General features: G+C 34.6%; 1 protein-coding gene across 12 annotated transcripts in view; it reads right to left on the bottom strand.

The window, feature by feature from the left end:
• TMC5 (transmembrane channel like 5) overlaps nt 1–13,361 on the bottom strand; it is a 126,249-nt gene that overhangs the window by 45,770 nt on the left and 67,118 nt on the right. For all 12 annotated transcript variants that reach the window (XM_074280917.1, XM_074280916.1, XM_074280923.1 and 9 more), the window contains 5 exons: nt 12,242–12,326; nt 9,916–10,164; nt 9,139–9,290; nt 5,438–5,582; nt 2,046–2,201 (listed from right to left, as the gene is read on the bottom strand). In XM_074280917.1, coding sequence (XP_074137018.1) covers nt 2,046–2,201; nt 5,438–5,582; nt 9,139–9,290; nt 9,916–10,164; nt 12,242–12,326 — 787 coding nt within the window. The remainder of the gene's footprint in view (nt 1–2,045; nt 2,202–5,437; nt 5,583–9,138; nt 9,291–9,915; nt 10,165–12,241; nt 12,327–13,361) is intronic.

The raw sequence follows: 13,361 nt of genomic DNA, 5'->3' as shown, positions 1-13,361 counted from the left end.
ACAATGAATATGATGAAACAAAGAAAATAATGAATTTGCATAAATTGGGGAATACATGTTTGAAATGATGCAGAGTGAAGAAAGAACAATATTCAATGATAAGGTATATGAAAATAACTCTAAAACACTCTACTATAATTTGGCATAATTTAGAAATGTTAGAGATAGTAGTAAGACAAGACAAAGAAGTTTAAGGTTTAAATATCAAAGACTAAATAAAATTACTCCTATTTACAAATGAAAATTAATTTTAAAAACTTGGGGATAATTGCTTCATTAAGTACTGGGTATAAATAAAAATCAGTAGTGTTTATAGTTATAACAAAAGCCAGGAAATCACAGAAAGAAAGAAAAAAAAATCATTCAAAATAACTTTAGAATGCCAGACAACTGACCAAAATGGGATCATGATAGCACTTACTTCCCAGGGTTGTTGTGAGAAGCAGATGAGATAATATTTATAATAATAAAATGCTTAGTACAGTGTCTGACACATAGTAGGGAGTGTATAAATGCTTATTTCCTTCCCTTGCCTCCTCTTCAAATGTACCATGAGCCAACCATAGAATTGACAAGATTCTCCTGTCCTTTCTGATGCCCTTGCCCTTTCCCGAGGATATCATTATAAAAAATTGGTTTCTTTCAGCCCCATTAAAGAATACTCTCGGCTTTCTTGTCAACACCTCCCTGTAATTTCTGTGCTGTACAGTGAGAGAAGAGATACATCTTGTTTCAGGTCTTGTCTTTTAAATGGCTTCTGGATATTGCCTGAATGAATTTATTGTTAAAATGACCTCTGCTATGGCTGGCTGATAGATGGCTAGTTATATAAGGCAGGTATATAAGGGAATGGAGCTACTGTAGCAGTCTTTTGAATCTTGAAATTTGGTAATGAATTATTCCTAGGAGTACTTGACTAGAGGGGTTTTGTGTAGTATCTGTTGCTTTTCTATGTAAAATATAAGCTCCTTAAAGATAGAAACTTGTAATGCTTTCACCTAGCACTATGTCTGGCATAGGTGATTTAATAAATGCTAATTAATTGCTGATGAGTGGATTAACAACCCATCTGAGCTCATTCATCAATGATTAAAAAAATCCCACTGACATACCCTTTTCTTCCAGTGAGCCTTGTCATTATTCACATTATTTTTTTATTTTTTTATTTTCTTTGTTGCTGAGGCAATTGGGGTTAAGTGACTTGCCCAGAGTCACATAGCCAAAAGTGTTAAGTGTCAGAGGTCACAATTGAACTCAGCTCCTCCTGACTTCAGGGCTGGTGCTCTATCCACTGTGCCACCTAACTGCCCCCCATTATTTAGATTTTTTTCCTCTACCTCCCAGTGCCCACTCTCTTGTTCCTATTCCCCATAACCCTAAACTGAAAATATCTCACTCTAAAGTTAAACATCCCTTCTAATGTATTTTCTAGAAGACTTGCTTTGTAGGTAGCAAATCTGCTTTCATCTTCAATCTCTTCCTTTCCCTTTGCCTTCTGCCTCTCACCGAGATCTGGCTTCCTTCTGATGATATGGCTCATTATTTTCCCCATCAAACCCTCTTCCTACTGGATCCTTAAAATAGCTCTATGAAATTAGTAGGACAGGTGCTTATTACTAATCCCAATTGGCTGGTGTTTTGGAGACTGGGTCTATCTCATCCTGTCAGCCACTCACTGATTTAGCCCACTGCTGATTCAAATGGAAGCTTTGACTCTTCCTTAGGCACGGGTCCCCCCTCCACTCTAAAGGCCCCACCCTATTGGTTCTAGGGCTAGTGTGGATAACCAATTGGTTTAGCACCCTTGGTTAAATCCAATCCTGAGTTCATTCAATCCCCTATTCTTAGTCCCACCATAAGCAGGTATTACAAGTGTGTGCTATTGTGCCCATTCATTTTACAAGCTAGGAAACTGAAATCAAGAAATAAAGAGACTTGCTAACGCTCATTTAGCTAGCAAGTGACAAAAGAGTCAGGATTAGAACCCAAATGTCCTGATACTCTTTCTGGAATTTTGTGTTGTTTTTCCCCCTCTTAAGAGTTACCTTTAAGTTGTGAAAAGCCAGCCAATAAACAGCTGCGCAGCTGGCAATAGCCACTCCTGTGGAAACTATCCAGGCTGCCAGGTGGATTGCAAGATGAGACAACCTCTGCTTGAGAGGTGCAATCACATTCTCATGCCGGATTTCTGACAGATTCTCCTACAACCAGAAGGAATTTTCATTATTGCTCCTATCATATTAGCGACAAACAAACCACCAGTGCTTTAACTCCCAGTCCTCCCAAGAGCTTTCTCATATCCAGAGGCAGGAGAAAAAGGGAACAGTTTTCCCGAAACCAAATAAGCTAAGAGGAGCAAAAAAAGTCCGATGTTGTTCCCAAAGAATAAAGAAAGATTGGAAAGAGAATGATTAGTTTGCATAGCAGGACAGAAAGGGAGAAGAAGGAAAAAAAGATAACTTAAAATTTTAAAAAATTTAAAATAATATTTTAAAAAAGTCAATCTGTCCCTTGCAATACTCCTCAAACATTACATTACTTTACATTTACATTATTTTTTAAAAATTCCTTAATACATTTCTACCCAGTCTGGCAAAACAAACTGCCACATAGCCATATTGGGATATTGGGATAATTATGATGATACAAAACCCACAAAATATCAATAAAAACTTATAAAAATGAAAAAGTATTTATGAAGCATACTGCTTGAAGGTACTGTAGTAAATTCTGGGAATACAAATAGAAAACATAAAAGACATGCTTCCTGAGACAGAGGTGATGTATTCAAGAGGCAGAACAAGACCTACATTTTTGGGCAAAGCCAATAAGAGAATTTGTTTGGCTTGACTATGCATATTTGTCACAAATTTTTTTTCTTTTTTCAATGTCATGGGGAGATGGAAGAGAAAATAAATTATTTTTATTTACAATTAAAATAATTTAATATTATTTAAACAATAAATAAATTTAAATATAATTTAAATAATTTTATTTAAAATTTAAAAATTTTAATTATTAATTGAAAAAATATAAGGGATTGTAAGATTAAAATAAGGGACTTTGCATAAGATTATTTCTATATTCTTTTCAGTTCTGAAAATTTAAAAAGTGGTTAGGGTGAAATAATAACACATGTTCCCAAGCTTCTTTTTTTTTCTTTTAAAAAATTTTGTCTGAAATTTGCAAAAAAAACTCAAAAACAAATAAAATAGGCATTTCCATATACATAGCTGAGTAGAATAAAAGATGAAATCATAGATCCATATATTAAAAAATGGATATATATATATATATGTATGTATGGCTTGCTTTTTTCTTCTACAGCATATAATAAATTCCATCTGTAGGACTTTTTAAGTTTAAAAAACACAAAGAAGCAATTCTTGTTCTTAAAAAGAGGTAATACTCTAACTAGAAGAAGATAACTCATAAAAGAAAATTTAGCTACAGAGTCAGCAGGAAGGCCTGGAAGTTTGAAGGATTCAGCCAATGGGCAGTGACTGAGCAGCTAACTAGTCTAGGGAGTTCTTGACTTGTATCAGTTGGTCAGATAACAGTGCTGGGATCTGGAAGGCAGAGATGCAGGGTATATAGCAAGTCCTAGAGGACCTTGATATTCAATAGCAGGGAAGAAGATGAGGTTTGTAAGTCTTCCATCTTACCAGAAGGAATACAGTTGGTGACTTTCATCTCATACAATTAATATGAGTAGTCAAATAGCCTGGATAGATTCTAAGGGAACCAAGGGCCAGGGAACAAAAGGAAAGCAAGGTAGGAAGAAAACTCCAGCTAGTGGCAAGAGAAAAGGAAAAAGAAAATTTTCAACATATATAAAAATATAAAGTGATGCCCAGGGAAGAAGAAATCATAGCAATATTATATAGTATGTTGATATGAAAATAACAACACAATCTAATAGTACACAGATGAAAAAGAGATTGGAAGAAACCAGAGAAGTAATTATTGTATTAGTCATTTAAAATTTATTATCGGGGCAAATAGGTGGCGCTGTGGATAGAGCACCAGCCCTGAATTCAGGAGGACCCGAGTTCAAATGTGGTCTCAGCCTCTTAACACTTCCTAGCTGTATGACCCTGGGCAAGTCACTTAACCCCAGCCTCAGGAAAAATAAATAAATAAATAAATAAAATAAAATTTATTATCTTCCTTCTGGATTATTATACATAATTTGGAGTTTATATTTATATGTATTCTATTTATTCCTTATGTTATTATTTGATCATTATTGTTAATAGTTATTTAGCTTAATTTATTTTTTAAAAAAATTCAAATATTTCTTCGTAGATTCATTTTATTCTCATGCCAATCACTTCAGCTACAATCTAAAAATTATATGTAGAATACTCTAGAGTAATATTTCCAGTTATCACTCCCAAATCCACCCTTTTTCCCCAACACCAAAACTTCACCCAGAGTTATAAACATGAACTATGGACAACTAAGTCTAAAATTCAGGAATGGCAACGTACATGGAGCAATGCACACCTCTTCATAGACAGAATTCCCTGTGATAAAGGGCTGCTTGGGCAGTGTGTCCAGATGTGAATTGGGATGGTCAAATGAAAGGACAGCCTTTGTGTAATAGAAACATTTCAAGTGTAGGTTCCTTTGGTTTGAGTCCTTTAAAGAGATATTCTACACTCACAACCCCATCTCTAAATGTAATGAACAGATAAGTGTAACCATTCTAAACCTAAAAGTCTAAATCAAATATGAAAATGCTAAAGTGCATTTTAATTTGTAGATCTATTGTAAATAATCAGATTTCATAGACTCTTTTCTATTTTCTACAATCTGGTTAGGCAGGCATGGATGTGTTGCTATTAGTTTAGGCAGGAAGATATATCCAAATGAATGCCTTTCATACAATTGTGTGTTTGAGACCTGGTTAAAAGAAAAGGACAGATAGCTTAAATAATGTTGTTTTTATCTTCCTGATCATGAGAAAATGAGTTGGTAGCTTTTTGGACCTAACCTATCACCCACAGGCAATACAGAGAATTAAAGGTGTTTTAAACTATGCTAAGTAGTATAGAAAGTAGATTATTGATCTTGGAACCAGAAAGACTCATCTTCATGAGTTCAGACAGGATTCTAGACACTTACCAGCTATGTTTTTCTGTTTTGCATCTATAAAATGAGCTAAAGGAAATGATGAACCATTCTAGTATTTTTTCCAAGAAAACCCCCAAATGGGGTCATGGAGAGTTGGACATGACTGAAAAATTATTTAACAACAAACAAGAAATATTAGTCCACTAAAAATCATAAGAATGGAATGGGATGGGTGTAAAAAGCTACTGACAACCCATCAGCAGCATAGAACCCAAGTGTGAGAGGCTACCTTCTAAGAGATCACAGAGGAAATGATAGGTGAGGAGTGAAAGGAGGGAAGAGCAGGTTTTAATAATACCTTGAGTTCAGTGGTAAGATTTCTTTGCTTTAGCTTCACGGCTTTCTCTTGGGTGATAGTAAAGTCCCAGGAAAAGACAAGCTTAGCAGTCCCTCTGGAGTAGATGTGGGGATTGATGAAGTTATTCCGGAAAGAACAGGCCATGCTATGAAAGGCAAAAACAACAATGCATCCTGTTCATTTCCATCAAAATACTGGAGCTTGGTGCAGTGGGATGAACAGGAACCACAGATGAAGAAATATATATATCTTCTCTCCATCATTTTTTAATCAAACACCTTTCTACAAATGACCCTAGAGTCCGTTAGTGTTTCCTTAACATGTCTTAACAATGCAAAAAAGACTCAGCTGCTGAAAGTGGAGGATTCCAGAATCTTGGGAAAGCTCTTCTTCCCATCTGACCCAACAAGCAAATTTCTTTGATTTAGTGAGACTAGCTATATGTTCAGATAACAACTCACTTATCTATCTCCTAGAGAGAATATGCATTAACAAGCATACTATTCTTTTTTATCTAACTACCTGGGATTTATGAATAGTTATCTTTCTTTCCTTTATTTAATGGAATGTTAAATTAAATAATGTTCAATTTATGGATGCTGCTCTAAAAATTCATAAACTCATGTCAGTTTCAAGTTAGATGCTATGTACTTGCTTCATTTTTAAGTGACACCTTACTGCTATTATCTGACTGTGATTTTTTAAATTAAAGCTTTTTATTTTCAAAACATATGCATGGATAAATTTTTAATATTGACCCTTACAAAATCTTGCCTTCCAAATTTTCCCCTTCTTCCCTCCACCCCCTCCCTTGGATGGCAAGTAATACAACATATGTTAAATATGTTAAAATATATGTTAAATCCAATATATATATATATATATATACACATATATATGTATAATAATCTTGCTACACAAGAAAAGTCAGATCAAAAAGGAAAAAATGAGAAAGAAATGCAAACAAACAACAACAAAAAGAGTGAAAATGCTATGTTGTGATCCACACTCAGTTCCCACAGTCCTCTCCCTGGGTGTAGATGGCTCTCTTCATCACAAAATCATTGGAACTGGCTTCAATCATCTCATTGTTGGAAAGAGCCACATCCATCAGAATTGATAATCATATAATATTGATATTGTCATGTATAATGATTTCCTGGTTCTGCTCATTTCACTTTGCATCACTTTATATGTCTCTCCAAACCTCTCTAAAATCATCCTCCTTATCGTTTCTTACAGAACAATAATGTTCCATAACATTCATATACCACAATTTATTCAGCCATTTTCCAATTGATGAACATCCATTTAGTTTCCAGTTTCTGGCTACTACAAAGAGAGCTGCCATAAACATTTTGGCACATACAGGTCCCTTTCCCTCCTTTAAGAAATCTTTGGGATATAAGCCCAGTAGTAACACTGCTGGATTAGAGGGTATGCACTGTTTGATAACTTTTTGAGTATAGTTCCAAATTGCTCTCCAGAATGGCTGGATGTATTCACAATTCCACCAACAATGTATCAGTGTCTCAGTTTTCCCACATTCGTCATTATCTTTTCCTGTCATCTTAGCCGATCTGAGAGGTGTGTAGTGGTACCTCAGAGTTGTATCTGACTGTGATTTAAAGAACTCTGATTGGTAATCACCTTTGTGGGTTTCCCTCAAGTTCTACTACACATGAATCTCCATGACAGCCTTATGACAACTCCACTGGCAATGTATTGTAAAGGAAAGAATATTATTTGGTTTGGGTTTGAATCTTAATTGTATTATTTCCTAGTTGTAGAACACTGGGCATTTCATAACCTGTCTGAGCCTTCTATTTTCTCATGTGTGAAACAGATGATCGTGCTGGTACCAAACTCACAGTTCTAATATGGCTTTGTAGATGCAGCACTGAATTTGGTGTCAGGAAGAAGCGTTTAAATCTCAATTCAGACACTAGCTATGTCACTCTGGGAAAGCCACTTTGTCTTTGCATGTCTCAAGAAATTCTCTAGGATTGACTCACTAAGTCATAGATAGGTTAAGATCTATGTTAATGGAAACAGCTCTCATACCAGGAATTCACCACACAGATGAAATCATAGTATGCCCTGTTAAAAACTATGATTTCAGTTTGTAGGGACATCAGAAATGATCTAGTCCTCATTATTTTTTTAAGTTTCAACTGTTCAAACTAATCTTACAAAATACACCTCCTCCTCAAATTTCCATCTTGCTATCCTAAAGCAATTAAAATTGTTACATGTGGTAAAATGTTACCCCAAAGAGTTCAAAGAAAAAAGAAAAGCATCCATGTGCACAGACATATTTATAGCAGCTCTTTTTGTAGTGCAAAAAAACTGAGGGGATGCTTGTCAATTAGGGAAGGGCTAAACAATTTGTGGTATGTGTGGTGATTGAATAGCGCTCTTATAAGAAATGATGAAGGGGATGATTTTAGAAAAACCTGAGAAGACTTAAATGAACTGATATAAAATGAAATGAGCAGAACCAGGAAAACAATTTACACAGTACCAGCAATATTATAATAATAATCAACTATAAAAGTGTTAAGGGACAGTCAATTCTCTGAGAGCCTCAACAGCTGTGGATCCTAGCATCTGAAGGACTTGCAGGGCAGCATTTGCTGACACAGGGGTTGCGGACTGGGAATGAGATAAATTGGAGGCAGAGGGAAGAGGAGAGAGGTCAGACAATGTGCAACAGCCTCTCAGTCAGAGAGGTCAGAGAACAGCAACTGCCTCTCAGTCTCCTTGTATCATCCTCTCACAAGAGGAGATCCATTCTGGGTTGGATCTCCAGCATCCACTATCAAATGACTCCCATGTATTCTAACATAAAAGACATAGCTACCCTAATCCACAATTCCAAAGGATTTATGATGAAAAGTAAAGCCTAACTCTCTAGATAGAGAACTATTGGACTCTGGGTGCAGATTAAAGAATATTTTCTTTTATTTACTTATTTTCAGGTCTTTTTTTGGGGGGAAAGTAACATGGCTAATGTAGGAGTATGAGTTGCATGACTTTATATATATATATATATATATATATATATATATATATATATATATATATAAAATGGGCATTGTATTTCTTACTAACTTAATGAGTGGGTGGAGGAACTGAAGGAAGGGAAAGATTTTGGAACTGAAAATAAAAGCAAAAGAAAGAAAGTGGTAAAATTTGACAGAAAAATATGCAGAATAAGAAACACGTTGGAAGTGATCAATAAAAAGAACATGTTTGCTTGACTGAACTTATGTAGAGGTTCTATAGTTCTTTTTATCTTTTTTTTCTTTTCCTGTGTATAATGGGAAGTGGGATTTAAAAAAAAAAATTAGTCCTGAAAACTGTTAGTTTTATGTACTACTTTTTTCTTTGAAAATATCTGTATTCATATTTTAAAGTAGGAAAAGGGGTGTGAGAAATATTTAAAAATTAATAAAATACTTTAAAATTTTTTTGAAATTCCAAAAAGTATTAAAGTAAAAATAAGATGTGGAAAAAAAAAAACAAAAAACAAAAAACAACAGTTAAACCTTTTGCTTCTTTACTCTGAACTTGCATTTTAAGTTCTAGGCTATTGAGAGTGGGCTCATGGCACATATGTTAGAAATCCTACTTAATGATGAGCTGTTGAATTTTGTCTAAGCATGTGAAGAAATGTAAAAGATGCAGAAACTTCATACCTATAGAGTAAGGAAAAGAAGCAGATGACCAAGTACAGTCCAATCGTGAAAATATATGCCAGTTGCATGTTATAAGAGGTGTTGAGTACTTTGTTCTTGAATGTTGAATTGGTATAAAAGCCATAGTACAATACTGTTTGTTGGAAATAACCCTGAAACGAAAGAAAAGAAGTGAATTCTAAGTCATGTCACTCTGTTTGCCTCAGTTTCCTCATCTGTAAAATAAGCTGGAGAAGGAAATGGCAAACCACTCAAATATTTTTCCAAGAAAACCCACGTGGGGTCACAAAGAATTAAACACTGCTGAACAGCAAAAAGAACCTCAGAATCACACTCAATAAGAATTTTTTAAGTGCCTACTATATGCTGAAGCACTGTGCTTAGCACCTTATAAATATTATCTCACTTGATCCTCACAAAAACCCTAGAAGATAGATGCTATTATAATTCATGTAGTGGGGCTGGTAGACAAATTTACTATTTCTCAATAATTCCTATGAAAAGAACAGGACTGCTTGTGGAAGCAGACATTATAAATTCCATGCTTTAGTCTAACTTTAGGTTAGGAAAAGCCAATTGGAATTCCTATTCTACTCCCTGCCTCATATACTTACATGTTCATTTCTCTGGGCAGTTACCCAATTGTTATATCTGAAATCACAAACGATCTGTCACATTTGTTTGAGCTTAGACTTATGGGATAGAATGTATAATGTCTAGATTTGGCTATCCTGCCAAACACACAGCTCAGAAATCAGAATGCTGTCAAATACGTACTCTTCCAGTGAGAAGCTCCAGACCGGTGAAGGAAAGAGTGTTAGGCTTTGACTCTGTAAGTTGAGGGATGATGATGAAGCTAAAGTTCACTAAAAATGAGAAAATGTTAAACTTGAGGAGCCACGTTAGGAAACTGAAGTATGAAAGTACACTTGTTCCAAATTTGCTCCCAATGATCTTAAGGGTCCTCTGCCAGACGTGTAGTGACTGGAAAAATTCTGACATAATGTTTTTAAAATGCCGAAAATGCTGGAATTAAAAAACAAAAAAGATAAGCAAATCATAACATAGCTAGATAGCAGTTTGTCTAGAAAAGAGTTGGGGGTTTCAGTAGACTACAAGCTCAACACAACAATGTGATATATACAGGGAATAATCTCAGTGCTTTCTTACCTAAGAAAACCAGAATCCAAATGCTACCATCTGCTACCTATTACACTTTGGTCAAATTTCTTCTTTTCCCTAGGCCTGTTCCTTCATCTACAGAAAGATTTGGATTCCATGAGTTTTAAAATCCCTTCTAAATCCAAATCATACCATCCCTAAAGTCTTTTCATATTCTTTGATTTTAGATAAATCAGGTTACATCACTGAAATTATGCTCAAATTCCAGTTCTTCCACTTGCCATTTTTGTATAACTTTAGGCAAGTCATAAGTTATCTAGGCCTTACCTTCCTGATCTGTCAAATTGGGAATCAATATACCTTTTGGAATTGTCTCTCATAAGGATAGTTTGATGGACAAATGAAATATCCTATGTGAAAATGCTTTGTAAAAATTAAGCACTAGGGGTAGCTAGTTAATGTAGTGAATAGAGCACAGCCCTGAAGTCAGAGGATCTGAGTTCAAATGTGGTGTTAGACATTTGCCACAGCTTAGCTGTGTGATCCTGGGCAAGTCACTTAACCCCAATTGCCTCAGTAAAAAAATAAAAAATAAAAAAAAAATTAAGCACTAGATGAATGTTAGCTAGGTACAGTAATTGAATAGCCTACAATTCTAGTGTTAGCAGTGTTGTCACAACATCAGTATTGCAAATACACTGGAAGTCATGGCAAAATAATTTCCAGAGTTGTTTTTTTTTTGATTCTATGATTCAAGGTCCAACTTTTGGATTAGACAATATGGAGCTGTGGAGAGGAGATAAATTCTTAATAATGATAATATTACTATTCATAATAAGTCTTAGTAAAGATACTACTGCTACTATGATTTATACAGTGCTTGAGGGGGTAAATTCTTAATAATGATAATCCTACTACTAATGATGGTAATATTAAATTTATATAGTGCTTGAAGGGGTAAATTCGTAGTAATGATAATACTGCTACTAATGATAGTAATAATAACTTACATACAGTGCTTGAGGAGCTAAGTTCTTAGTGATGATAATAGTACTACTTTCATCACTAAGAATTAATTATGATATTAATTTAATTTAATTATTAATGATAGTAACTTTTATACAGTGCTTAATGGGGTAAATTCTCACTAATGATAAAGATAACAAAAGCTAACATTTTATAGTGCTATATACTCTGCTAAGTGGTTTACAATTATATCCCTACAACAACCATGTGAAGTAGGTACTAATATTACAGATGAAGAAACTGAGGCAAATAGAAGTTATATGACTATATGAAGTGTCTGAGGCTGGATTTGAACTCAAATCTTTCTGACTCCAGGCCCAGCACTCTATTCATTTTATCACTGTGCCACTCAGTCATAAATCAGAGGAAATGATGAAAAACAAAATACAAAAAATCAATTATATAATTTTAAAAACTTTTCAATTGAAATAAATAAATTCAACTTTGTGAAGTGTGATACTGATGTTTTGAAACACTCCTATTTTCCTATACAGTACATTCTAATTTCTAATAAATTCCTAAATTAGGAAATAATAGATTGCCTTCAGACAACAAGGCACTGAAATTAACAAAGAACTTTCTGTACATTATCTCATTTGTTCTTCTCTAATAAATCTGAGTTGAGTAATATGATCATTAGACATTAATCCTTAAGATAATATGCCCCCATTTTATAGATAATAAAATTGAGGCTCAGAAACATTAAGTGACTTACCCAGAGTTACTCAACTAGTAAATATTAAATACAATTATAAATGCAGTTCTTAGGGACTGATGTTTTTACTAATAATCCATTGGCTCTCAAAGGTAAATCAGAATAGTTTTCTTTTGGCACCTTCAAAATCCTTACTTGGCACCTTTGTCCATTTGTCCCTTTTATTCATTTTATTCTTCCCTCTCCCTCCAAAACTCTCTCTTCCCCAATAAATAGTCCGGTGAGGTTTTGATGGCTTACCAGTGACATTGCATTCGAGCACTGGGTACAACAATTTAAAGGAACTGTACTGTCAGATTTCCGTTTCTCCATATTAACTTTTTTCCTGTGTGGAATGGAACAAGAGAGTGACAAACATAAACATTATCTAAGTGTTCCTTTTCTCCCAGTACCATGAAATGTATTTCAAATATATTGATGCTTTGGTAAACCTTCCTTTGAGGAAGAGAACTTTGTCATTTGTCTGTATAGTAGAACAGATCTGAATGGTGGTATTGCCAAAAAAACATTTACCGATGGGACAGTCAGGACCAAAAAAGATAAAGTGAATTGCCCAATATCATACAATTAATTAATTGGTGGAACTGAAATTAGATCCCACTGTTCCTGAATCTAAAATGAATAACCCTTCAATGATGATCTTTTAAATCACCTAATGCCTCTTGCCTTGTGTCTTTATTCTTTTTTCTCTAGATCTTAAATATCACACTAACAGCAGCCCGTTAACTTTCTTCTAACAATTTATTTATAATTATTTAAGTTCTGTAAAACCTTTCTCTCAGGTCAAATTATCCAACCTCTACAATTTTGGGGTTGCCTCATTATATAATGGAGCTGAGTTCTTGCTTTTCTTTGTATTCTTAGTGCTTACTCCCAATGCCTTTCACATTATAGGTTTGTTTCATAGGGAAGACTGGTCAACTCATCAGCCTCTTTGCATCTTGACAAAAACCATGTGCCCACTAATTTTAGTGATCAGGCCTTGATAGCTGAACTTGAATTAAATGCAATGTCCAATATTGCTTCTAGAGGACAACTGATGCAACATACTTATCTCCTCTTGGTAAAAAATTTTGCACAGACTAACAAATACCTTCAGGATGCTAGCTGGTTTACATATACTAAAGATGCTTTCATTGTGCTGGTTGGGCTGACAACTTTTTCTTTATTAAAAGGGAAGATTCTATTTGAGGGGCAAGAAGGTTACATCAGATAAAAACTGTAGCTGAAAAAAAGAAAAAGCATATGAAATGACTGAGTTTTTAAAAATCAGCCTATAAAAAAGCTGCTACAAAACAGTTTAATAATGCCTCAATGCCTGACAGTTCAGGATATGACACAGTATAAATTCCAGCCCCAA

Source organism: Sminthopsis crassicaudata, chromosome 1, assembly GCF_048593235.1.
Source record: "Sminthopsis crassicaudata isolate SCR6 chromosome 1, ASM4859323v1, whole genome shotgun sequence".
NCBI classification, from domain to species: Eukaryota; Metazoa; Chordata; class Mammalia; order Dasyuromorphia; family Dasyuridae; genus Sminthopsis; species Sminthopsis crassicaudata.
This window is presented reverse-complemented; position numbering and strand designations above follow the sequence as displayed.